This window comes from Mandrillus leucophaeus, unplaced genomic scaffold, assembly GCF_000951045.1.
Source record: "Mandrillus leucophaeus isolate KB7577 unplaced genomic scaffold, Mleu.le_1.0 Scaffold182, whole genome shotgun sequence".
NCBI lineage: Eukaryota > Metazoa > Chordata > Mammalia > Primates > Cercopithecidae > Mandrillus > Mandrillus leucophaeus.
In genome coordinates, this window is record NW_012101832.1 from 1,873,658 (window position 1) to 1,899,749 (window position 26,092).

Here is a 26,092-nt window from a genome sequence, read left to right on the forward strand (position 1 = left end):
CCCCAGCAACTGCTCTGCAATCCTAAAAAAAAAAAAAAAAAAAAAAAGAAAAGAAAACTGAATCAGAGCCAATGGCAAAGCACAACTATTGAAAGGAGTCATTCAAAGAACTATAGTATTTAGGCCAGGCATGGTGGCTCACGCCTATAATCTGCCCGAGGCGGGCAGATCATGAGCTCAGGAGTTCGAGACCAGCCTGACCAACATGGTGAAAACCCCGTCTCTACTAAAAATACAAAAATTAGTTGGGCTTGGTGGTGCCTGCCTGTAATCCTAGCTACTCAGGAGGCTGAAGCAGGAGAATTGCTTGAACTCGGGAGGTAGAGGGTTGCAGTGAGCTGAGATTTTACCATTGCATTCCAGCCTGGGTGACAGAGTGAGACTCCGTCTCAAAAAAAAAAAGAACTATAGTATATAAAATTCTGACCACAAGAAAAACCCAGCATGGGATAAGCCCCAACATGTAGGAAATATTCTGAAGCAAGCCACCCAGTGTTAATAATAAAAAAGAGTTTTTCTACACTGCAGAATGTTTACTAGACCAGAAGTTCCTAGATCACTTGAGAGATAGTGGCATTAAGCATATCTGAGTGACAAGCTCTACAGGGTGGCAAGCAGTGAAAGTGATAGGATTTAATCTTATTTTTAAGACCAAATCATCATAAAGTTTCTGACAGACGCATAACAGTTCCCCCAAAGTGAGAATTCAACCCCATAAAACAAGTTTTTGCTGTTGTAAACCACACAGAAGACTCTGGAAGTAGCAATTCCCTGCTGATTAGCATAGCAGGACTGGTCCACAGAATAAGAGGGATTTATGCAGTCCAATAGCTCCAGAACAATTGTGCATCCCAGTAAACAGGCCTGTGTATATTACTCAAGAAAGTATTTTAGCAACTGGGATACTCGCATTCTTGGACAATGCTAGCATCTCCCAAGGCAATGGCTCTAAATTAAATTAGTTCTAGGTCTTGGAAGTAGCAAGACAAGGAAGAAACAGATCAGGGACCCTTGCCTACGGAACCACTAGTAACTTTTCTTCTGGTCCAGGCTAGAATGGGTAGCACAATAACCATGACTACAGCTGTCACTTATTATTAGATCTATTGAACACTGACATTTAATTCTCACAGTAATCCTATGAAAACAATTGTTTGAATCTTTAGTTTGAAGAAATGAAAATGAGGCACATAGTTTAGGTAACTTGTCCAAGGTCACAAAACTAGTAAGTTCCAGAAATAAATCAAGGTCTGACTCTAAATCTTGTATGCCCTCCCAGAGTCAGACCCAGAAAACTATAAAAGACAAGTACAGTAGAGTCACATCTTAACACAGGAGTTAGGTCCTAAGGTCAGTGAATAAGGCATATACGCTGTCAAAATTACTCTTGCAAATCCTAGAAAGAGCTCCTAAAGAATTCTCATTTTGAGATCTTTTATCACAGAATAATATATTCAGATTTTAAATTATTTAAGTGTTTAACCACTTAACAACACTTCATCATTTTTATTACTCTCCAACTTTTCAGCTCTTATTTATGTTCACTATTTTCATTTTCTGTATATAATTTTATCTGTCCCTCTTTGGTCAGTGCTACTTTCTGATTACTTATTTAACTCTACCTTATTGATGGAGGATCTTGTGGAAGCAGTTTCCAATTACTTCCCTGCCTCCTAAATAATAGCATTCCATTTTACCTCAGTGAGTAAGTTCCATAAGAGCTGATCCATTGCCCATGAAGGTCTAGGAGCAGTAGCTGTCATTCAATAAACATGGGACGAATATGGATAAATAATAAGGAAACCCTTAAAATCATTAAACCATTTCCCCTCAGATTTTAGAAACACGCACTGAGGATTTCAAGCTTGACGAGGTGCATACAATAAGAATACAGTATGGACAGCAAATAAAAGAACAGTATATTTGGTTCTCATCTCCATTTCTACATATGTATTCAATCAATGGAATAACTGACAGACTTCTCCACACTAAAGTATTATTTATTCCCTATCCCCTTGTTTTCTGACCAAGAAGAGAAAGTTCAATCTGTATAATTTAAACATATATATTATGCAAATTCCCTATGTGTCTGTTTTAAAGAAATTGAAGGAAAAAGTTCACTGGAATGTGATACCTGAAAAATTTCAAGATACCTGAAAAATTCCTTTTAGAAAATCCATGAAAGACTATTCAGAACAGACAATATGACAAAGAAAAACATTCCTTTGAGAACTTTTCATTTCTTTTGTGAGATTCACGGAGTCTCAAAAATGCTGACACTGAAGAAAGGCCTGGAGTCTAGCCAAAGAGAAAAGTCTACAATGTTACTTCCAACACCCTCACAATTGGAGAATAGGCAGGAAACACTCAGCTGGGAAAAAATCCAGAGAAACTCATTTCTATCCTACCAAACATGGACATTCTGACCTAAACAAGCATTAAGAGACAGAAGGAGAGGAGGAAAGAAAACATAAAAGGCTTCTACTTACCAGAGTTGCAGGGCACTCCTCAGGCAGATAAAAGATAGAGCCTTATGGAGCAGCTCAGCCGTATCACACACACAGTGTAAGCTTGGTGTTAGCGTCCAGCATGCGACTGTTTGTTTTTGCAAAAAAGAACCCCAAACAGGTCGTCCTCTTTTCCCTTTGTGCATTTGTGCTTAAACTCCAAAGGGTTAGTGAAACTTGTAAGCAAGGATGTCAGTTAATCAGAACAATACTTCACATGAAACACACAAACAGTACAGGAGACACATCATGCTCAATGTAGTGGTGCTCAGCAGCTTGTCTTTCTTTTTTTCTTTCTTTCCTTTTCCCCCCTTTTTTAACCTTTCAAAATGAGAACTGGATGTTCTCAGCAAGCAATTGTTAAAACTTTTCACATACTCCCTTATATGGTGAAGCAACAAGCCACTGGAAGTGGGCTACCTTAAATGGAGAATGTTACACTAGCACTTTGTTTTTTGAAATATACCATCAAATCATTGCTAGTTCTGTCTTGTGGTCTTTACAACTCCAGCTCCTGTTGCACAAAATTTATATCCAAGGACCAGAATCAAGACATGCTTTGTCTGAATATCATTTTGAGCATCATCTGGACCAAATTTGACTATCACATGAGCTTAATTTTGGCCTGCCCCACATAAGTTGGCCATTGCTTCACAACATAGGAAATAAGCAGGCAAACACACATATATATCCCAGAGACACATGTATATAATATGATAAGTGTACACACACGCACAGGTATCCAGGAAGAACTTAGGACAACCAGCAGGAAATATGATGACTTTCATATGGTCCAGGAAATGAACATGGAGGGGAACTGGTAAAGATGCCACATGATGAGATGACTATGGGTGAGGGGAACCAGCGTCTTAGTCAGTGAAACTACTCTACTAGTTTGCTTTGGAACTTAATATTTCTCATTGCCTTAGTGTGGAGGGAAGAGGTTCACAGGTTTTTCTTTCCAATATCCAGAACTCTTGGCTATCAACTTTCATGTGACAATGCCACAAGGGAGTATCTTACTGCCCTGTGATCATATACAATACAGAATTTATGTTCTCCTCAACTGCTGTCTGCCACAAAATGGCATAAGACAAAAAAGGTGAACCAGGTCTAAAGGGTTAGCTATGTCTTCTAGTGCTCTTGACTGACCAACACATCATGGAACCCCAGTAAAGAAACACAAGACACATGGCTGCTAAGGTGAGGTTAAAAATTAAGTCACATTGGTCATGGAAAGCTAGTGATCATGACTCTGAATCAGCAAAGCTGCTTTCATACCATTCAAAAGGTATCCACCCAATATTTGGAGATGAAAACTAAAAGTACCTTTTGTTCTGTCTGGTGAGCCAACTGGCTCTGAAGCTGCTGAAGCTGATTTGCAGAACCATCACAAAGGTCATGGTAAGCCTGGTTTAGGGCATTCAATTGCTCAGATATTTGTTTCTTCTCTTTTTCTGAGAGCCTGGAAGATGAAGCATTAAAGTTTTTTTAGTGAAAAAAAAAAAAATCTCCAAACTCTGCTCTATTGCTTCAAAATTACTACTTCTTCATCTTGGATGGATGATCTTCTTCCATATTCATGGGAGACTCTGGCATTTCACTCAGTTTTTCTGTCTATCTCAGATCAAGTCACGGTTCTTGCTGATGTCAGTGCTATGTCCACCCCATGCTTGTAGTTCAAATGACCTCATCTCCACTTTAGCCCCACCTACAAACGTCAAATTTAGAGCCTTCTATCATCTGAAATTATTCTGCTTCTGAAATCTTAGACTTCAATAATCCACTATATGATTATAACTCTACCTTCCAGTTTTATCTTTCTTTACTCCTTCTATACCTATTTTCTTTTTAAAATAAAATATTTAAACAGGCAGAAGAATATAACAAATTCTCATTTACCTGTTATCTAGCTACCCAGCTTTCACTACACGATTTATTATTTTACATATGTGCTTTAGGCCCTTTTCTTTTTTTCTTTTTTTTTTTTTTTTGAGATGAAGTCTCACTCTGTTGCCCAGGTTGAAGTGCAGTGGTGCAATCTTGGCTTACTGCAACCTCCACTTCCTGGGTTCAAGTGATTCCCCTGCCTCAGCCTCCCGAGTAGCTGGGATTACAGGTGCCTGCCACCACACTGAGCTAATTTTTGTAATTTTAGTAGAGACGGGGTTTCACCATGTTGGCCAGGCTGGTCTCAAACTCCTGAACTCAGGTGATTCTCCTGCCTCAGCCTCCCAAATCACTGGGATTATAGGCACGAGCCACCGCACCTGGCGGCTTTAGACCCCCCTTTTCTAAGAAATAAGACATTACAGATATAATTTTAAAGCCCACTGTATATTTGTCACTGAGTCCATTCCTTTCCCTTTCTTCCCAAAGGTAACCACCTCTTGAATCTGATGAATCCTGCAACTTTCTTTTTTCATTCCACATTATGTTTCTGAGAATGAACTCTGTTGATTCAAATGGGAACTATCCATCAACTCATGGATATGTCCTAAGCCTTCCTTAACACCTCTATTTCCTCTTATTCTATTAGTCTTCTCTATTAAGTTTCTTTTCTTCAGAGGCCAGACCCCACAATCCACATTCTTAATCAGTTCCCTACCATTATCCTTGCACTCTCCACTGACTAACCTGATAAATGTCCAACCCCCAATCAATCAAACCATCAGTCTCTTCTGCTCCTACACTAAGGCTGCTAGGTAAATCCAGTTAGAGAAAGAAAAAAAAAATTCCACAACCACATAGAGAGAGCCAACTGGTTTCCAGTCTCAACTGGGCCACAATATTTCCTGACAATCCTCTTGTAAATTCCCAGCCAAGTTCTTCTTCCTTTCTCCTGGACACCATCCTTTCAACAAACCTTTCTGCCTATTTCAAAGAGAACACACAGACCACTGGGCACTAATTCTCCTACTTTCTGGCTTCAGTCCCAACAAATTTACCTCTATCTATACCTTTCTTAATCTCCTTTCCCTCATCTCCACCTCAGAAAAAAAGTGGCCTCAATTTCCTGTTTAAGGTTGTACTTTCTAATGATCAATGAGTTTCATCCTCTTGCATGTCCACTGGGACCTTTCTCTAATTATTTCCTTCCCTTTGTCCTTAGATTTACTCCAAAACATAGTTAAGTCCATTGTAGCTTTTAAGAAAACAAAACCTTCGTGATCATATACTCCATTTTTAAATATTGACTCTATTACATTTTTCCTCTCCTATGTCCTGGCTTCTTGAAAGAGCAGTTCTGTTTCACCTTGCTTGCCTCCAATGTGCTCCTCACCATACTAAATCTGACCTCATGCCACAACTTGTCACCAGAGGCACCAGAGACTTCTAACTTGCCAAATGTACAGATATTACTCAACTTTTCTTGACTTCTGAACTTCTCTCCTTTTTGGAACTCTGTTCTTTCTTGGGTTGTGAGTTATCACTCATATTTTCCTTTTCCTTCTCTGAGGCTTCCTCAACAGGCTGAGAAGCCCCGAAAAACCCTTTGGAGTAATCTACCCTCATGCTTTCTAATACGCTGATAATCCAAATCTCTGTCACTTTATGTGATAATTTTTAAGTGTAACCAAACCCACAGATTCATTATCCTTAACATCTCTTGAATATTAGTCTCTTCATTTCCATTCCTTGTCATTTCTTGCCTACATTATCAGAATAGCCTCTTAACAGGCCTCTCAGCCTCTATTCTCACTACATGTCCTTTCTTTATATAACTGTTCTAGCAACTTTTAAAAGCAAAACACAATCATGTTTAAAATCTCTTCCCCTAGCCAACAAATTAAATGCAAACTCCTCAGTATGAACTACAGGGTCGCCCATAATCTGACTCTTGCTGCCCTGAATTCTCCAGTCTGAAATCTCATTACAGCCATAAGTTTTAGCCTGATAGACCAGGTGCCCCAGATGTGCCATAATCTCTCATTTAATACTCACTTATGACCATGCTTGGCCAAGAAGATCTGTGATGTTTTAATAGCTTCAGAGACTTGTTCTTTCTTTGTTGTCAGCTCTTCTGCCAGAACCTACATGGTAGAAATAAAGAGAAAAGGCTTCAAAACCCAAGAAATAACAGTCAAAATTTATTTTAAAAAAATTTTTTAATCCTAGAGAAAACATGCAGCTTAGGTCAAATTATCACCAATGAGCTACAGCTGATAAAAAGGTACAAGAACAAACAAGATGGCTTCTTAAATTTCTTTAAGTTAACATTTACTTAGGTAGCAATCACTTCTGAAATGGCCCACATGTGACTTCTACTATTCCACCTAATGCATTAACATGTATTATTCTACCCAGATAAACAGAGATGGACCTTCCTCTCACCTGCTGTTCCAAAATAGCTTTTTCAATGTCTGTTGATTCTTTGGTCTGGGATGAGGTAGCTTTTCCTTGTGTATTCCTCGCTAGGGTAGACACCCAGCCCAAAAGTTCTTTAACCTTCTCCACATGTTCTTGTTTCTCCTCTTCTACCACTTTCTAGAATAGGAAATAGAAAATCAATATTCTAGCAATGTCTTTTATTAGGTTGGCATGACTTCAGATTTTCTTAAATGAAGTCTTCCTAAAAACAGATACAAAAGTTACCTAAATAAGTAGGCTGTGAAAATAACCCCAATTTAGCCAGGCTACAGAATTGCTCACAGGTGTTTGTGAGCTGAATTTGTTATACCTAGGTTTAATACCGTTCTGAAAAATACAAACAAATATAATAGGCACTCAATAATTATTTAATGATTTTTTAAAAAATCTCTTCACATATAGCATCTTACTCATTTTCATAATTCTTAGGTTTACAGGTGAATCTGTAAGAAGAGGAGAAGAGGCTGAAGCCTACTGAGATTATATTATGTAGGTATGGATATAAAGAAAGTCTTGCTAATTTAAAAAGCAAAACATGGTATGGTTAATGTTTTAACAGCTTTTCTTTTATAAGAGAGACTGAATATGCAGAAACTTATTTTACAAAGACAGAAGATTTTTATAATTACAAAAAGATGACATGCTCATTACAATAAATTCAAACAAGTCTAAAACACATAATTATGTAATTTAATCTTATTTCCACAGAAATTTGGTATAAATGCCTATAAACTTCTTTCTATGCCTTGTTATGTCTTTGTAGTATACAGTTTTGTTTTTAATGAAATCATAATTGTACATAGTATTCTAACTTCCTTGTCTCTCAAAAATTATATAACAATTTAATTGTATAATATATATTACATATATTACATATATAACATATATAATTTTTTGCTGGTTTTAAAAAATTTTTTAATTTTTGTGGGTACATAGTAGGTGTATATATTTATGGGGTACATGGGATATTTTGGGCTTTTTTTTTTGAGACAGCCTATTGCCCCGGATGGAGTGCAGTGGCACAATCATGGGTCACTACAGCCTCAATTTCCCAGGCCCAAGTGATCCTTCCACCTCAGCCTCCCAAGTAACTGGGACCACAGGCATGTGCCACCATGCCCAGATAATTTTTAAACATTTTTTGTAGAGAGGGGATTTCCCTATGTCACACAGGCTGGACTCAAACTCCTAGGCTCAAGTGATCTTCCCACCTCAGCCTCCTGGGTACCAGAGACTACAGGCACACACCACCATGCTGGCTAAACTGTTTTACTGCACTTTCAAGATAATATTGGACCCAATTGTCCTCACCTCCTCCTCCTCCAGACGCCGGAGTGCATCACTGATGTATTTCACGTGCTGAGTTGTTAAAGTCACCAATGCTGTGTAGCGAGTCCTTAAGTCCATGAACTGTGGTTCAAAAGAACAATTTAAATAAATCATCTGCCAGAAAATGAAATGTAAATAGTTGAAAATAAGAGGAAATGTTCATGGAGTCACATGTTCACCAGAAAAGTGAGCCCTAAATCAAAATATAAGGCCCAGGCAAATGAATCTTTCCTTAAGGGAAGGCAGTGGTGTATTTCCTTCCGCCACCCTCTCACCTCTTGAGTGATGGCATCTGAAGAGGAAAGCATGCGACGGCGCTTGCCAGGGGATTTCTGCTGCGATTCCACAAAGGCCTTGTATGTCATCAGTTGCAATTCATAGTCCTAGGAAAGGATTAATTTCACTACAGTTACTCAGGGTTTCATAATTCACATACATCATGTAATAAATCATAGCTTTTTATTGCTAGAAGCATTTTGGTGACCACTCAGGCTAGAGGTTAGCAAACTTTTCCTGTAAAAGGCCAGGCAGAAAATATCAGGCCATACTATATATGTGAAAGCAGCTATAGGCAATATATAGATGAAAGAGTGTGGTTGTTAGAATAAAACTTTACTTATGAACACTGAAAACTGAAGTTCATATAATTTTCACATCATAAAATATTATTCTTTTGATTTTCTTTTCAACCTTTTCTCATTGGCCATACAAAAACAGGTGTGTGGACAAGATTTGGCCTGTGGGTCATAGTTTGCTGACCCCTTAGTTGCAGTCTGACCAACCCTTTCATCTCATCTGTGGGGAAAGTGAAACCCAGAGATGGGATGTGAATTTCCCTAATTAACTAAGTGGGTAAGTAACAGAGTCAAGATTAGAATCTTAGTTTTCTAATCCCTAAACCAGTGTTGTCATTTTACCATATTATTCTGCCACTTCCTCTGCAACCCTGCAAGTTCTGCCCTAGTCTACTTGCTTCTTCTCTCACATGAAGTAGCCTTATGAGTGCAGTAGCCTCTTATGTACTTTCACTGCTTCTAGTCTCATCTCAATCTATTCTCTATTGTTCCATCAGAATACTTTTTCTAAAACCCAAAGATGACCACATCATTCTTCTCCTTAAAAAGCTTTCAGTGATCTAGAATAGAGCTTTTCAAACACCAACATGCATATAAATTATATGGGGATCTTATTAAAATGCACAATCTGATTCAGCAGGTCTGAGATTCTACATTTCTAATAAGCTCCCAGGCGATACTGATGCTACTGGTTCAAAGATAACACTTTGAGAAGCAAGAATAGAAGACAAAGCCAAAACAATGGAACAAGGCCTGTCATGGGTTGGCCCCAATCTCACCTCTCATTTTCCATAGTCACTGTTCCTTATTATGCCTTCTAGCTATACCAGAATACTCTCTATTTCCTCTATAATCAAGTACTTTCATTCTTCTCTGCCTGGGATTACGCAGTTCCTTTGCCTAAAACGTCCTTCTGCTGTCTACTTAAAAAAACTCTGAGTACAAGGAAAACAAGGAATGAATTTGTAAAGGAATCCATAAAAAATAGTAGTAGCAACATTAAAATAATTATAATCAAAGCAATCGCTACCACTTGCTAAGTGCACTTTAAGTTTGAGGCATGGTCCTATGTATACATTATCTCATTTAATCTTTGCAATCACTCAGTGAGGTATTATTGTTCTCATTTTATAGATATAGTAACAGAAACATATGCTAAGTGCATACTCAAAGTAAGCCTGGAAAATGGTGAAGGGTTTGAACTCAACTCTTTCTTACAGTGAGTGTTCTGTTATTAACTAAAGGAATGCCTTCATTCAAAAGTATTTGTTAAGCATCTTCTATGTACTTGCCATTGTTTTGAGTGCTATACACACATACTGAGAAACAAGTCAGGAAAAACTTTGCTCCCTTGGAACTTATATTCTAGTAAGAGTCACAGAATAAACAAATAAATATACAATAATCTCAAGTTATTTTTTTCTTTTTTTTGGAGACAGAGTTGCCCAGGTTGGAGTGCAGTGACACAATCACGGCTCAATAGCCAAAATGTCCCAGGCTCAAGTGATCCTCCCACCTCAGCCTCTTGAGGAGCTGGGACTACAGGTGCACACCACTACACCCAGCTAATTTAAAAAATTTTTTGTAATGATGGGATCTTGATGTGTTGCCCAGGCTGGTCTCAAACTTCTGGAATCAAGTAACCCTCTTGCCTTGGCCTCCTAAAGTGCTGGGATTACAGGTATAAGCCACCACACCTGTTCTCAAGTCATTTTTCTTTAAAGATGTTCTAAGAGAAATAGGGGAGAGCTAAATTATTCACGGCCTTACAAACCATGTAAGGATTTAGAATTTTATTATGACTTTTATTGACATGATCTTATTTACCATATTTCATCTATTCTAAGGTACACATTTTCTCCACATTTTAGTCTTTCAAATTGGAATATATCTTAGAATCAATGGCATGTTACATAATTGGCAGAGTTTCTTCTTTTTTCCTCTTTTTGGCATGCAGAAAATTATAGTGTAGCTTGTAATCAATGGAGTCTAAGATTCAGTGACATGCAATATGTTCTAAAAAGGCGATTTTGGCTACTGTGTGGGAAAACAGCCTGTGGGGGTCAGAGCAGAAGCAAGAGACCAGCTCAGAGGGTACTGTAGTAGTCTTCAGTACAAGATTCTTCACTGGAATGTGAACTAGGGAAATATAGGGGGAGATAATGACAGGTAGTCAGATTTGGGACATGCCTGAAGACAGAGCCAAAGGAGAATATAAAGCTTAAGGCAAAGATGAGAGTTTAGGATGACTCCTGGGTTTTTTGCCTCAGCAACTACAAAAAAATGGCAATACTATTTCCGAGATAGGAAAGACAAGTAAGAAGCATATTTAAGAAGAAAACTCAAACATTCTGTTTTTGCCATGTTAAGTTTAAATGGCCTACGTCATGCAAATGGAGATTCCTCAAATCGCAGCCAACATCTTCTCCAAGCAACCCCAAACATAGGGTTGCAGGAAATATACATCTGCTTAACTGAAGGATCAGGCCAGCTTCTAGCATAAGAACTCTGCTTAATTTGTCCAGAAATAGAACCTACAGTGAAGATGTAGGTTTTCCTGAGCTGGTGATGATTCATGTTCTTTTTGGGATGTGGTAAAGTTACCTTTACAATAGTAGAGTACTGCTGGGAAAATTTTTGACATTGATCCAGTTTTGTCTGATTTCTCTCAATTTCTGCAAATAAAGCCTAGGAAGCAAAATATCACAACATTATCATTGCCATTACCACCATTGAAACAGCTGAATATTTACTATGTTCTAAGGCAGTAGTTTTCAAACCTTAGCTGCATCAGAATTGCTGGAAAGGGTGGTTAAAACACATACTGTGGGGCCTCACCTCCAGAGTTTCTGGTTCAGTGGGTTTGGGTTCACAAATTTGCACTTTTTTGTCTTTTTAATCTTTTGTAGAGACAAGTTCTCACTTTCTTAACCAGGCTGGTCTCAAACTCCTTTCCTCAAGTGATCCCCCTGCCTCAGCCTCCCACAGTGCTGCAATTACAGGCAGGAGCCACTGTGCTGGATCCAAGAACCTGCATTCCTAACACGTCCCCAGGTGATACGGATGCTGCTAGTCTGGGGTCCACACTTTGAGAACTACTATTCTAAGTATTTTATATGTATCACTTCAGTTAATCCTAGCAACAATAATCTCATAAGGTTAAATAAATAACAAACTATGTCCATTTTATTGATAAGGAAGTAGAACACTGCGAGGCTAAATAACTTCTTCAAAGGCTTATAGCAGATAAGTGAGCCAGGATTGGAATCCAGGCAATACAACTCCAGATCTCATACTTTTTTTTTTTTGAGATGGAGTCTCACTCTGTTGCCCAGGCTGGAGTGCAGCGGCATGATCTCAGCTCACTGCAAGCTCCGCCTCCTGGGTTCACGCCATTCTCCTGCCTCAGTCTCCCGAGTAGCTGGAACTACAGAACCACACCCGGCTAATTTTTTGTATTTTTAGTAGAGACGGGGTTTCACCGTGTTAGTCAGGATGGTCTCTATCTCCTGACCCCGTGATCCGCCCACCTTGGCCTCCCAAAGTGCTGGGATTACAGGTGTGAGCCACCGCGCCTGGCCTCATACTCTTAACCATAATGCTAAACAAAACAAAACAAAATGCCAACAACAAAAATGCTTAAAATGAATCATTTTCAAAAAAAAAAAAAAAAAGAATCATTTTCATCTACTTAGAATTTTCCCTTGGTTTTCAAAACCCCATATCTAATCCTAGTAAAATAAAATGTAATCTAAAGAAACAAAATAAAGACAATTTTAATCTGTCCATCTAGTGGTTTCAATACAGTTACAGAAACTCAGAACTGAAGGTACCTGAAGGTACCTGACAGGCTCTCTAGTCTAAATGCAAAGCCAGTATCTTGGGACCATCCTGTTCAAACCACGCTAAGAAAAGGGAACTTGGAATATCTTCCATTTGGAGGAAGCTTTAATTGCTAGTACATCATTTTCTTTTATGATAAACAAAATTTAAATTTCTAACTCTTCCCTCCAGAGCTAATACCACACTCACTGTCTGCTGGCTGAGCTGCTCCGAAAGCACTCTGCTATCCTCTGCCTGGCCTGGCTTCATCATTTCCTGCTGGGCAGTGGTTTCCTCAATCCACTTGATGAGAGTTCCATGGCAGGCTCGGTAATCTCCCAGAACTTCCTGGATACTTTCTAGTTCAGATTGGCTAGAAGAACAAAGGGAAACTGCTATCAGATACCTTGGTACAAATACAGTAAGGTAAATGAGGTAATTCCCTCTTTAACCCATGTGTCCAGTTGGGCTTGACCACAAATGATCCATTTTTATCTATGGGGAACAGCGATGTAAGGCTGAGTGAGACCTATGCATGTATCAGCACCCTATGGTCGAAAAAGTGAGTAGAACCAGTCGTGACCTGCTAGCCCTGGATGCTGCCTTGTGGTCTAGCATCCCACAATAATCCTTGTCAAGTTTTTCACCTACGTTGCCAAGAATTACCAGGGTGACCAATAAGGTAGTATTGGCTGTACAGTTCTATTCCCTGAAGACAGAGTATCTGTCAGTATAGCACAGCTATGATTTGTGAATCACTATAATTTCTCAGGGCAGAAAGGGGAGAGAAGTGAAAAATAGTCATTATTTCCTGTTACTTCCTGGTTAGACTTCTCTTAGTCTAACCAGCTTTGTGATAATACTCCAATTAGAATGAAAACTTACATGAGCTGTTAAGCTCCTCTCCCTACAAATTTCCCTAACCAGCTTAGCCTCCAAAAGGTGCAGTTTCTATCCTTCCTATTTATATCTGTCATTAGAAGCAGGACCTCTAGTAACAGAGATGAAAAGTTACTGAATTAGCAAATGAGATGAAAGCAAGAAATTCTGTAAAGCCCCATCATGAAAAAATGGCTCATATTTGGATACAAAGCTAATAAAACAAGAACTAGAGTATAGGTTTTGTCCTTGAGAAGTGACCTTTCAAGTCTACATTCCAGGAAGCCACTGACATCAACGTCTTAACTAGAAAAGACCTGGGACACAGGAGAGGCATTACATCTGCTTTGGGATTGCGGGTCTCACTTTTCTATCACTTACCTTGTCCAGAATTTATGTGGTTTTTAAATTTCCACCTCTCCCTATACATTTCTACCTTTAAATATAAACGTACAGATATAACTCTGTTTTTGTTTAAGACCTAGTCCCTGAACTCTGATAGGAGAAAAAGGTGGGGCCACCACTCACCGAATCTCGAGTTGGGCAATGACTCGGTGCCAACGCTCCTGCAGCTGGGAGCCTTTTTCCTGATAGCGCTCCAAATCCAGGTTTCGCTCTGGCGTCAGACGACTCATCTGCTCTGCCACTGCCTTGGCCTTGTCAATTTCCTCATCCAGGACTGAAAACACTGAATTCTTGTCCTTCACATCACTAAACCAGTGCTATGGAAACATAAGTACAGAAACAGGCTGTATATTTTCCATGCTAAAAAGGAGTCAGTCTAAGGTAGGAAACAAGGACACGGTCTACAGCTAATTCCACATTGTATCTGTGATTGTGCCCTGGAACGTTTGTGGCAGGACTGCCTCCACATGTCATGGTCTCTGCTTTCCTGATACACACTGGGATGTCAAGGACAGACAGTACTCTATAGAGAAATGTGCATAGTACTTGTGTTTGAAACCTGGCTTCCCCACTTATAACATATGAAACCAAGATAAGTCATTTAGCCAGACTAAGTTTTGGTTTTCTCATCTGTAAATGGAAATAAAAATCTCTTCTTGTCCACCTCAAAGAGTGACTTGTGAGAATCAAATTAGATAACAGCTAAGTGATTTATAAACTTAGGGCACAACCATTGACTGTATCCAATTAAGCCATGATTTTATTCAGGTGAAAAGGGAAAAAATAAATCGAAAAACATAGTCCTTTCTCTTGCCTTTCTAGCTAGACATACTTCTCAGTCCCTTCTTCTTCGAATACATATTAAACTATGTTTAATATGGCATTCTGCCTTATTCAAATGCTAATTTAAATCAGTGTCATGCCATCCAAAACTGCATTTCTCTGCTAACCCAAAGCGACGAATATGTTAAGTCGGCCTCCTAAGAAACTCAGAGCAACTCACCCGTAATGTCGACCGATGGGCCTCCAGAGCTGAGAGATCTGCCAGTACTGCTTCTTCTTGACTCAGCTTAATCTCATAACCTTTGACCAAGAGTTCGGCATCCTGTATGCTACGTACTATAACATCAACTGTCTTTAACCTATAGGGACAAATACACATTCCTTCATTAACACATGCATTTTAGGAGCCAGGGTTATGTACCTGGAGTGCTATAGAGAGGTTCATAAAACAAAATGACCAAAATCAATGCCACCATTTTTAGATATTGACAGGGTTTTCTGAAAACAAGTAAACATGGTTTTTATGCTGCCAATTTAAGCCAATTCAAAATAAAGTTCTAAGTGGCACTGGAACATGCATACACGTGGTGGACTCATGGAGGAAAGGCATGAAGCCAGAAACCCATTTTACACTATGAAGAGTTTAAGATGTGCTACTCTTCAAAGTCATGGGTAGAGATGGGTGGGAAAAGGGAAGACCTGCAAAGTCTAATACCTAGTTCAACTAAAAACTTTTCGTTTTATTCTTTAGTTTCTCTTCCTTTCTCTTCATTCCATTAAGTATTATTTTCAGAAATATTTAATCAAACAGAAGTGAAGTAAATCATAGTCGTAACATTGCAAATTAATTCCCCATCCATATCACTGGCACTTCTACACTGCAGTCCAAATGAACCTACTTAATATTACCAGGAACTAAAGCCAAGACCTCTCATTATCAGTACATGCTCTTCAGGATCTATAATCTCTCTCCATTATTCATGAAACACTCTAAGCCTTTCTCTTTCTTATCCCAATGGAAAATATTGCCCTTGGGCCCAAAACCTCAGCTCACTCACTTATTCAGATATACAGTAGAGAGACCATAGACATGGTCCATCTTCTCCACCAGAAGATTCAGTTCTGAGCGCAGAGTTGGGACACTTGAACTAGATGGAGACTGATGGAGAAAGCTGTCACATTTCATAGAAACTGCATCCAAGTCTGACCTCAGTTGCTGTAAATCCTCCTGGGTGTGCTGCCAGGAACAAGACACACATAAAGAAGGAGAGAGAATTGAACAAAAAAGGTAGAAAGAGGTCCTTATTTGTAATAGCTAAATATTGGAAACCACCTAAATGCCCATATACAGGAGGCTGGTTGAATAAACTATGAAACAGCCATATGATGGGGAATTATTCAGCTGTAAATGAAATGAGAAAGATTTCTGGGAATTAAGTGGTTTTAGCATATATTTTTAAGTAGAAGAAGCAAAGTCAACAGAGTATAGTATGTTATATTTTGTATATAAAAGAAGGGAAAATGAGAAAATATATGTATATATGTTTATGCAAACGGACAGACAGAAAGGATAGCCAGAAACTAATGAGATGAAAAGAATGGAATTGAAAGAATCAAATGAAGGCAAATGGGATAAAAGGACTAGCTAGAGGGCAATACACTTCTTTTTGTATAGATTTGACTTTTAGAACCATGTTAATGTTTTACATTCTTATAAAGAAATAAATAAGGAAAATTGAGGGGTGGCTCTCAAATGGAACACAACAGAAATATATAAGCCTAACTGTATTTCAGATAAATAACATAATCACACTGAAAGGGAAGAAGGGGTATGAACACACGCAAGTAATTTCCAAACATAGTATTCGAACTATAGATATACCTTTAGGTTAAAGACAAAAGGAACTATAAATAAATGTTAAACTCTAATTTGGTAGGTTTGTTTATTGCAGTGAGTTAACAATTCTGAAACTACTATTTGTAAATGCTAGGACTGAACAATAAGTAAATATATTGTGGATAACATAAAGCAGGTTTTTCAGACTTGGGGAAGGGGGTTAAAAATATGGAAAGAGGCTAGAATAATCCCTGTGCTATGGGTTGGGAACTGGATGGAGACAAATACATACGAATTTGTGTGTGTGTGTGTGTGTTTGTGTGTGTGTGTGTGAGAGAGAGAGAGAAATTGAGAGATCAATATACTGACCTATATTTATATCTGTAAACTTACACACATGTATATGTGTGTATATGTAACACATGTGTGTACATGTGTGTGTATATGCATATATATATATTTGTAAATATATGTTTCTTTTTTTTTCTTGAGACAGAGTTTCACCTTGTTAGGCTGGACTGCAAGGGCACGATCTCAGATCACTGCAACCTCCATCTCCTGAGTACAAGCGATCCTTCTGCCTCAGCCTCCCAAGTAGCTAGGATTATAGGCACGTGCTACCATGCCCAGCTAATTTTTGTATTATTGGTAGAGATGGGGGTTTTACCATGTTGGCCAGGCTGGTCTCCAACTCCTGACCTCAGGTGATCCACCTGCCTTGGCCTCCCAAACTGCTGGGATTATAGGTGTGAGCCACCACACCCGGCCTATGTTTTCTAGCTCTGTCTGCTAAGTGGGCCTATAAGCAATAATAGTCCCACAACAATGAGTACATTCGGCACCCAGATCTTAGCTTCTAAATAATATTCTCTGCCCAAAAGAATCAGAACTCCTTGGAGAAACAGCTGATTTCCAGGGTTGAGACTGGAAAAAGCAAGATGAACCTGGAAGATCTTATTTTGTCAAAAAGAAAGAACTTCGTTGGGCATCGTGGCCCATGCCTGTAATCCCAGCACTTTTGGGAGGCTAAGGCAGGAGGACTGCTGGAAGCCAGGAGTTGGAGACCAGCCTGGGTAATATAGTGAGACTCATCTCTATCTAAAAAAAGAGAAAGAAAGAAATAACTCAAAAAATGATGGGTACATGTTAAAAGGACAAAAAAGCCAGCTTGAAGGGGCTTCCATTGGCTAACTTTGGGAAATTTTGAGCATCAAAACAATGAAAACAATGACAGTAACAAATTACACACCACTGGATAAAATAAGAATCCATGAGTATATATTGACATAAATAAATAATGAAAGAAGAAAGCAAGGGAAGGAGGGAAGAAAAAAAAGGGAGGGAGGGAAGGAAGGAAGACAAACTACAGAAAAGGAAAGAAGGTTGGTTTTTCTTTTTCCATAGAACGTAAATGTTTTTTATGTAGAAGGAATGACAGAATTAGAAAAGCAGTTTTTGGCAACTATGATACTAATAATTGATTCAGTCATGAATTAACAATGGATGTTAAAACTAGTTGGTGAAAATTTGATGAAAAATAGGATATTTACATAGTCTCCAGTACCTCCCCATAAGATACTTAGTAATTACAAAGGGAAAATAGGAACCAGAGATCAAAGTTAACATCACCAGTAATGTCACATGCATCCTTATATGACACACTAATGTACCAAGGACACAGTATTACTTCTGTAGGATTCCTGCCAAAATTGTAAGACCTAACACTAATCAGGAAGAAGCCTCAGATAACCACAAACAGAAGAACAAAATATTCTACATTTATTCTACAATATAAATGACCTACACTCATAAAAAAAATGTTAAGGTCATGAAAGATGATGGAAAGTTGAGAAACTGTTTCAAGTTGAAGAAATCTGAAGATACACAGCAACCAAATGCAGTATGTAATCCTGGACTGAATCCTGGACCTTCCTTCTTGGAGTTGCCAGGGATGGATGGTATGAGGATATAAAGGTCATTATTTGATCAGCTGATGAAATTTTAATGGTGTGTGAGCTTGGATAGCAGTATTATATCAATGTTTGTTTGTTTGTTTGTCTGTTTGAGACAGAGTTTTGCCCTGTCGCCCAGGCTGGAGGGCAATGGTGTGATCTTGGCTCACTGCAACCTCCACCTCCCGGGTTCAAGTGATTCTCATACCTCAGCCACTTGAATAGCTGGGATTACAGGCACTTGCCACCACGCCTGGCTACTTTTTGTATTTTTAGTGGAGATGGGGTTTTGCCATGTTGGCCAGGCTGGTCTCCAACTCCTGGTCTCATGCAATCCGCCCACATCAGCCTCCCAAAGTGCTAGGATTACAGACATGAGCCACCACGCCCGACCTGTATCACTGTTAATTTCCTGGTGTTTATCATTGCTCCATGGTTATGTAAGAGGCTGTCTTTTTTTTTTTTGAAGATGTACACTGAAGTATTCAGGAATAAAGGAGTTTCATGTCTGGAACTTCCTCTCAAGATAAAAAAGGAATATTATTATGTATAATATATAGAATAAAATGATAAAGCAAATGTACAAAAATATTAACATTTGGGGACTCTAGGTGAGACGTATAAGAGAATAAAACTTTTCTATATATCTTAAATTATTTCAAAATAAAGTTTTAAAAAGAAAGGTATTTTAGATGTATGTGTATATGTATCTTGAGACAGGGTCTCACTCTTTCACTCAGGCTCGAGTGCAGTGGTGCAGTTATAGCTCACTGAAGCCTCAAACTCTTGGGTTTAAGCGATTCTCCCACCTTGGCCTCCCAAAGCATCCAGTCGACCTTTATTTCTTAGTGTGTCCTATTTTTCAGGGACAAATAGATTTTGTATCATCCTATGGAAAAGTAAAAAGCTTCCACATGAGAATTCCCAGGCTCCTATGATATGCCTTATATTACCTCCCTCTCCACCAGTAAAAATCATACTTCCCTCTCACCCTTCTCTTCAGGTTTGGGGGAAAAAAATAGAAAGTTGGAAAAATCACTCCTCCTCACTGGCCGTTCCTTTCCATCTCCTTTAAGCTCCCAGATCAAATTTAATAGGCTTCATAGAGCTCTCTCATACCATTCTAATTAGAAATGTTCTAGAAACACTCTAAGTTCCTACAGCAATCTTTGCTTGGAAATATACTAGTTACTATATTCATGACATCTCTTATATCTTATACTGAAGTTTCTAATCATAATTTTAACTTTTTATTTTTCTTTCACTACACTATAAGCCAAAAAACAAGGACCTTGGCTTACTTTTCTTTGTATGCCTCAGAGGACTTAATAAAGCAATATATATTTGCTGCTTTTACTTCAAGAATACTATCCTACATTTTCATAGTATTTTACTTTTTCAGGAAGCTCATTATATGTACTATACCATTTAATTTTCAAAATAACCCTATATCGTGCATTGCCATCTCCATTTTACAAAAGTAAACTAGGGATGAGAGTTCACTTGCTCAAAGTCACAGACAGAGCATATATCAGAGTCCACATTCAAATCAGAGTCATTCCTTGTATTTACTGGTCATATGACTGAAGGTAACCAAGTCACTGAAAGTAGCACAGGCGCATAAGGGATAGAAGCAAGAGCAGCATCTTTACTAAGCAGTTTCAAAATACATAGCCCAAATATACTGCTTAGAACAATTTACTAGTCTGTTTGCCTTCTCAACTCTGTAGGAAACTAATCAACATTCAGCAATACACATGGAGCTGAAATCACACTTCTCCACAGGTAAAAGACATTTATAGACTGCAAGAAGAACTCCTGAGAAGGACTGTCTCGAGTCTATTGCCTTATTTCTTAGGTTCCATACTCTTGCCATCCAATGAACTCTGAAAGCATTCACTACACAACCAGCATCCACACTGCTCTTAGGGCTTACTTCTTGCTCTGCAATCCTTAATGCACTGTCCTGCCGGGCATCTCTGTCAGTCCTAGAGCCGGCTAGAGACTGAATTCGTTTGACCACCCTCTGTTCATACTCCTCCAGGCGTAGCCGGATGTTCTTCAACTCTGAAATGTACATCTTGGCCACAGTCTCCTCTTTGTCCTCTGTGAATGAACAAACACAAAAGACCAGTAAGTTCGACATCAGAGATAAGCAGATCTGATATCCTACTGACGAAAGCAAGGCTTTATTTAGGGAATCTTCTGCCTGATTCTACCTGATCCTAAATTTCACATATTGTATACTAATCTTTCAGAGTCCAAACATGTTACAGCCACAAGACAATGTGATAGGTTGATTAGCAGTAACAAACGAAATATCAACAGACCTCTTCTTCCATGATCTGATTTTGAGAATTCATCTATAAGTTCTTCTCTATCTCAAGTTCGTAGCAACTCAAATGGAAAAAAGCAGTGATGCTACTTTCTCATTTATATGAAGGGTTTCATAGCAACCCCTTGAAAGGCTCTCATTCTACTATTCTCTTTCCCTCTTCCCGGTGCACACACCATTCTCCATGGACTTCATCAGGTGCTGGAAGTGGGCTTTACAAGCTTCCACTTCCTCTTCCAAGCGCAAGCGATCAGCCACTGAGAACAGCACAGAGTCACGACTATCCTGCAGAAAGTCTTCATAGTGGGCCTGAAGATTCTTCATAATCTGATGACACTCCCCTGGTGCTGAGGATCGAAGCTAGAAAGAAAAAGCCAGAAGAAATTGCAACAGAATAAAAATATAACACTTTCTCTTTTCCTCCATTTTATTGAAGTAACATATATACAAAACAGTGCACAAACCATAATTGTAAACATGTGGATTTTTATAATTTGAATTCCTCCATTTAATCAGCATTCAGATTAAGAAGCAGAACATTACCAGCACCCCAGAAGCACCCTTTGTGCCCCACTGGACATAACTCTTGATAATTGTTCACAAGTATTCACCTACTACGTATTCTTATGCAAAAGACATGCTTGTCTTACAGAGTGAGAAAAAGCCTGCAACGTTCTACCCTTGCCAAGAAGACCAAAGATGTTACTTATTCTAATTAGGAGTTTCCTTTACCATTCAAATTGCTACTTCTAACTTGCAAGAACCTCAGGTCTCTAACTGTAAAATGGTATCCCTGAGTCCACTTTACTCCATTTGGGTGGGGAAAAGTCTCACAGTAAGGAAAAAAAGCTCCTTCTGAAAAAATCTTGCCAACAGAATGTGAGCCTGGGGTAAGGTTTTCATAATTACCTTTTCTAGGTTCCAGGTCTGTATAAGGTCAAGGTCTTTACGCAGATAGTTCCAAGATATAAGGCTTTTGGTGTTAACATGTAGCTGGTGCCAAAGGGCCATCACCTTCTGATAAGATTGTTCGACCCTAGAAATAACACAGAACTTGACTATTACCTTTGTAAGACTTCAGCTCCACATTAGAGATCTTCTAAGGAAAAATGTGATTGCCTTAGCAGAACTGAGCTTATACGTTGAGCAGAGAAAGGCACCAAGTCAAATACTAACATCCCAGGAATTTTTAGAACGAAATTAATTGAGGCTGGGCGTGGTGGCTCATGCTTGTAATCCCAGAACTTTTGGAGGCCAAGGTGGGAGGACTGCTTAAGCCCAGGAGTTCAAGACCAGCCTGGTTGACATAGTGAGACCTCATCTCTATTAAAAAACAACAACAACAACAACAACAAAAATACTAAACTACATTAATTAATTGGGATCTTCAACTTGGATTTGCTATAGCATTATGCATATTACGTTAGCATATATTTAGTAATTTCATAAATGTTACCTGGTTGTAATACAATGATTACAAGCCAGAGAGAAGAAATAACCAGAGAGAACAATAATAGGGAAAGGCATAAACAACATCCCATCCAGAATTGTTGAAAAATGATTATATCAATGTTTACAAATTGATTTGCTGTGTTCCAAACATTTATAAAAATGCTAAAATACTGAGAAGCTAATAGCAGTTTAAGAAATTCACCTGGTAAATAAAAGAAAACTGCATGGCTCACGCCTGTAATCCCAGCACTTTGGGAGGCTGAGGCGGGTGGATCACCTGAGGTCGGGAGTTCAAGACCAGCCTGACCAACATAGACCACCAGCCTGACTAACAATTTTGTATTAAAAATACAAAAATTAGTCAGGTGTGGTGGTAGATGCCTATAATCTCAGCTACTTGGGAGGCTGAGGCAGGAGAACTGCTTGAACCCGGGAGGTGGAGGTTGCAGTGAGCCGAGATCGTGCCATTGCACTCCAGCCTGGGCAACAAGAGCAAAACTCCATTTCAAGAAAAAAAAAAAAGAAAACTGCAGTATGAAGGGTTTGAGATTTTTTTTCCCCAAGCATCTCATGTCTAATTCAATCTTGATTTCAAGAAGACTTACGAATACACAAATACACAGACACACACTTTCTTACACACCCACCATGTTACCTTGAATTTCTTCAAGTTGAGAAAAACATGCAAGATATAAAGAACAGGATGGAAAACTAGAAGCCAGGACATCAGTTAAACAAGAGGCATTAAATCCGTAAGTTTAATCTTCCCTCTCTCCAAAAGTCCCACTAAAATTTCAGTAGAGTTGAAATTCAAAGTTCAGGAAATCTCAAAGAAGAATAAAAATATAAAAAAGCAACAACAACAACAACAATAAAGAAAATAAGAGAACATTAGAAAATCAGTTCAGGAGGTCCAACATTCAACAAATGGGAGTTTTTAAAAGCAAGAACTAAAAAAAAAAGAGAATAAAATAATTAAAGAAATAAGGTCAGTACGGTGGCTCACTCCTGTAATCCCAGCACTTTGGGAGGCCGAGGCAGGCAGATCACGAGGTCAGAAGATAGAGACCATCCTAGCTAACACGGTGAAACCCCATCTCTACTAAAAATATAAAAAATTAGCTAGGTGTGGTGGCAGATGTCAGTAGTTCCAGCTACTCGGGAGGCTGAGGCAGGAGAATGGAGTGAACCCAAGAGGCAGAGCTTGTGGTTAGCCAAGACTGCGCCACTGCACTCCAGCCTGGGTGACACAGCGAGACTCCATCTCAAAAAAAAAAAGAAAAAAAAAGAAACAATCCAGGCTGGGCGTGGTGGCTCATGCCTATAATTCCAGCACTTTGGGAGTCCAAGGTGGCAAATCACAAGGTCAGCAGTTCAAGACCAGCCTGACCAACATGGTGAAACCCCGTCTCTACTAAAAGTACAAACATTAGCTGGGTGTGGTGGTGCGTGCCTGTAAGTCCCAACTACTCGGGAGGCTGAGGCAGGAGAATTGCTTGAACCCAGGAGGCAGAGATTGCCCAGAACCAAGATTGCGCCACTGCACTTCAGCCTGGCCGACAGAGCGAGACTGTCTCAAATCATCATCATCTTCATCATCATCATCATCCAAGAAAAAACTTCCTCAAACCTGAAAGCAAGTTTCTAGTTTGTGTTCATTAGCATAATGAATACAAAAAGACTCAAAGGTGCAGCATCCCTTTTCAAGATTAGAGACAAAGAGAAGCATTTAAACACCTCCAGAGAAATAAAGATTTCTTTCAAAAGGTGAAAGTATCAAACTGTTCCGTATCATGATAGTGGTGAAGGATAAACAATTCTAAGCCTTTGTCAAAACCAATAGTACTGCTTATGACAAAAGATGAGTTTTACTATTTTGTAAGCCTAAAAAAAAAAAAAAAAGAGAAAGAATGAAAATGGCACTATACATCTAAACAAGAAATCCTGAAAGTTAGAAAGCAAGAGAGCAATGATTTCAAAGTTCAAAGTAAAAATAATTTCCAGGCTGGGCATGGTGGCTCACACCTGTAATCCCAGCACTTTGGAAGGCCGAGGCGGGCAGACTACTTGAGGTCAGGAGTTCGAGACCAGCCTGGCCAACATGGTGAAATCCTGTCTTTACTAAAAATACAAAAATTAGCCGGGCATGGGGACATGCACCTGTGGTCCCAGCTACTTGGGAGGCTGAGGTAGGAGAATCACTTGAGCCCAGGAGGTGGCAGCTGCAGTGTGCTAAGATTGTGCACTCCACTCCAGCCTGGGCAACATAGCAAGACTCTATCTCAATAATAATAATAATAATAATAATTATTTCCAAAAAAAATGTATCTTGCCAGTTAGAGGAAGAAGAAGACAAACATTTTCAGATATGAGGTCTCAAAAAATTTACCTCCTACTCAGCCTTTTTCAATAAGGCACTGGAGAGTGTAATCCACCAAACCAAGGAGTACACTAATAAATAAGACTTGGAATCTAGGAATCAGTGGGTCCAACATAGCGTGAAATATCACAGAGACAGGACCAAATCAGGCCTACAGAACAGGTACACCCACACACACCCACCCACCCACACACACACACACATACACACACACAAGATAGAATGGTCCAGAATAAATGTTTCCAAAAGAAAAATGAAAATTGCCTGTGGTGTTTGGCCATATTGGGAATCCTTTTACAGTAATGTAGGAGAGTTTGGGGACAACTAAGCAAAGTAAAAAACAAAACAATTACCCACTCCAAGGAAACAAAAATTATATAAGAAAGTAAATAAAACAGGGGTCAGGTGCAGTGGCTCATGCCTGTAAATAAAACAGGGGTCAGGTGCAGTGGCTCATGCCTGTAATCCCTGTACTCTGGGAGGCCGAGGCAGGTGGATCACTTGAGGTCAGGAGTTCGAGACCAGCCTGGCCAACATAATGAAACCCCGTCTCTACTAAAACTACAAAAATTAGCCAGTCGTGGTGGCACACACCTGTAATTCCAGCTACTCAGGAGGCAGAGGTTGTAGTGAGCCCAAACTGTACCACTGCACTCCAGCCTGGGCGACAGAGGGAGACTCGGTCTCAAACCAAAAAAAAAAAAAAAAAAGAAAGTAAATAAAATAATTTATTCGTAAATATATTCACTCACCTACTCATTCATTCTTTCATTCAACAACCATTTATTGAATACCTGCTATGTGCTGGGAATGGTTCTAAGTGCTAAAGATACAGAAGTAAACAAAATGGACAAAAATCTCTAATAGGAGAGAATAAACAAACACATAATCTGTTAGGCAATATTAAGAGTTCTGAAGAAAAATAAAATGAGTAAAGAAGACAGAGAGTGGCATGCAGTGAGTGGGGATGGTGGTCCATGAGGGTTCTAAGATAAACTGAACAAAGTGAGGGAGTGAATCATGTAAATATCAGAGGCAAGCAGGAAGTCCAAAGGCCCCGAGGCAAGAATATGTGGTCTGTGTGTGAGAAACAGAGGAAAGACCAGAGTGACTGCAGCTAAGTACAAGCAAGAAGAGAGGCAGAGGATGAGTTCCGAGACAGAGACGTAAGGCACAGTCGCCTCACAATAGTCCCCTAGAGTACGATCTGGCTCAGCTTTAAACAATGCATGTACTAATAAAACAAAAAATATCAACTTAAACAAAAACTGTGACATAACTACATTTGGAAGATGAAAGAAGCGTATGCATATATGCATGTAGAGAAAGCTAGTTAATAGATAATTTCTGAAGTTGAAAACAAACAAGGAAATAGCAGGAAAAAATTACATTCAGAAATGTGGGTTTATAACCCAGCAAAATCTGCTGAAAACAGTTGACTCTGGAAAGTGGAACTTTGGGACAG

General features: G+C 39.1%; 1 protein-coding gene across 1 annotated transcript in view; it reads right to left on the bottom strand.

Moving 5' to 3' along the window:
* The window catches only part of MACF1 (microtubule-actin crosslinking factor 1), a 459,246-nt gene that overhangs the window by 181,853 nt on the left and 251,301 nt on the right, over nucleotides 1-26,092 (bottom strand). The window contains exons 24-36 of the mRNA XM_011977683.1: nucleotides 21,705-21,831; nucleotides 20,972-21,155; nucleotides 20,397-20,566; nucleotides 15,730-15,908; nucleotides 14,892-15,030; nucleotides 14,012-14,205; nucleotides 12,815-12,977; nucleotides 11,387-11,470; nucleotides 8,483-8,590; nucleotides 8,190-8,288; nucleotides 6,843-6,995; nucleotides 6,453-6,541; nucleotides 3,837-3,972 (exon numbers count right to left, since the gene is read on the bottom strand). Coding sequence (XP_011833073.1) covers nucleotides 3,837-3,972; nucleotides 6,453-6,541; nucleotides 6,843-6,995; nucleotides 8,190-8,288; nucleotides 8,483-8,590; nucleotides 11,387-11,470; nucleotides 12,815-12,977; nucleotides 14,012-14,205; nucleotides 14,892-15,030; nucleotides 15,730-15,908; nucleotides 20,397-20,566; nucleotides 20,972-21,155; nucleotides 21,705-21,831 — 1,825 coding nt within the window. The remainder of the gene's footprint in view (nucleotides 1-3,836; nucleotides 3,973-6,452; nucleotides 6,542-6,842; nucleotides 6,996-8,189; nucleotides 8,289-8,482; nucleotides 8,591-11,386; nucleotides 11,471-12,814; nucleotides 12,978-14,011; nucleotides 14,206-14,891; nucleotides 15,031-15,729; nucleotides 15,909-20,396; nucleotides 20,567-20,971; nucleotides 21,156-21,704; nucleotides 21,832-26,092) is intronic.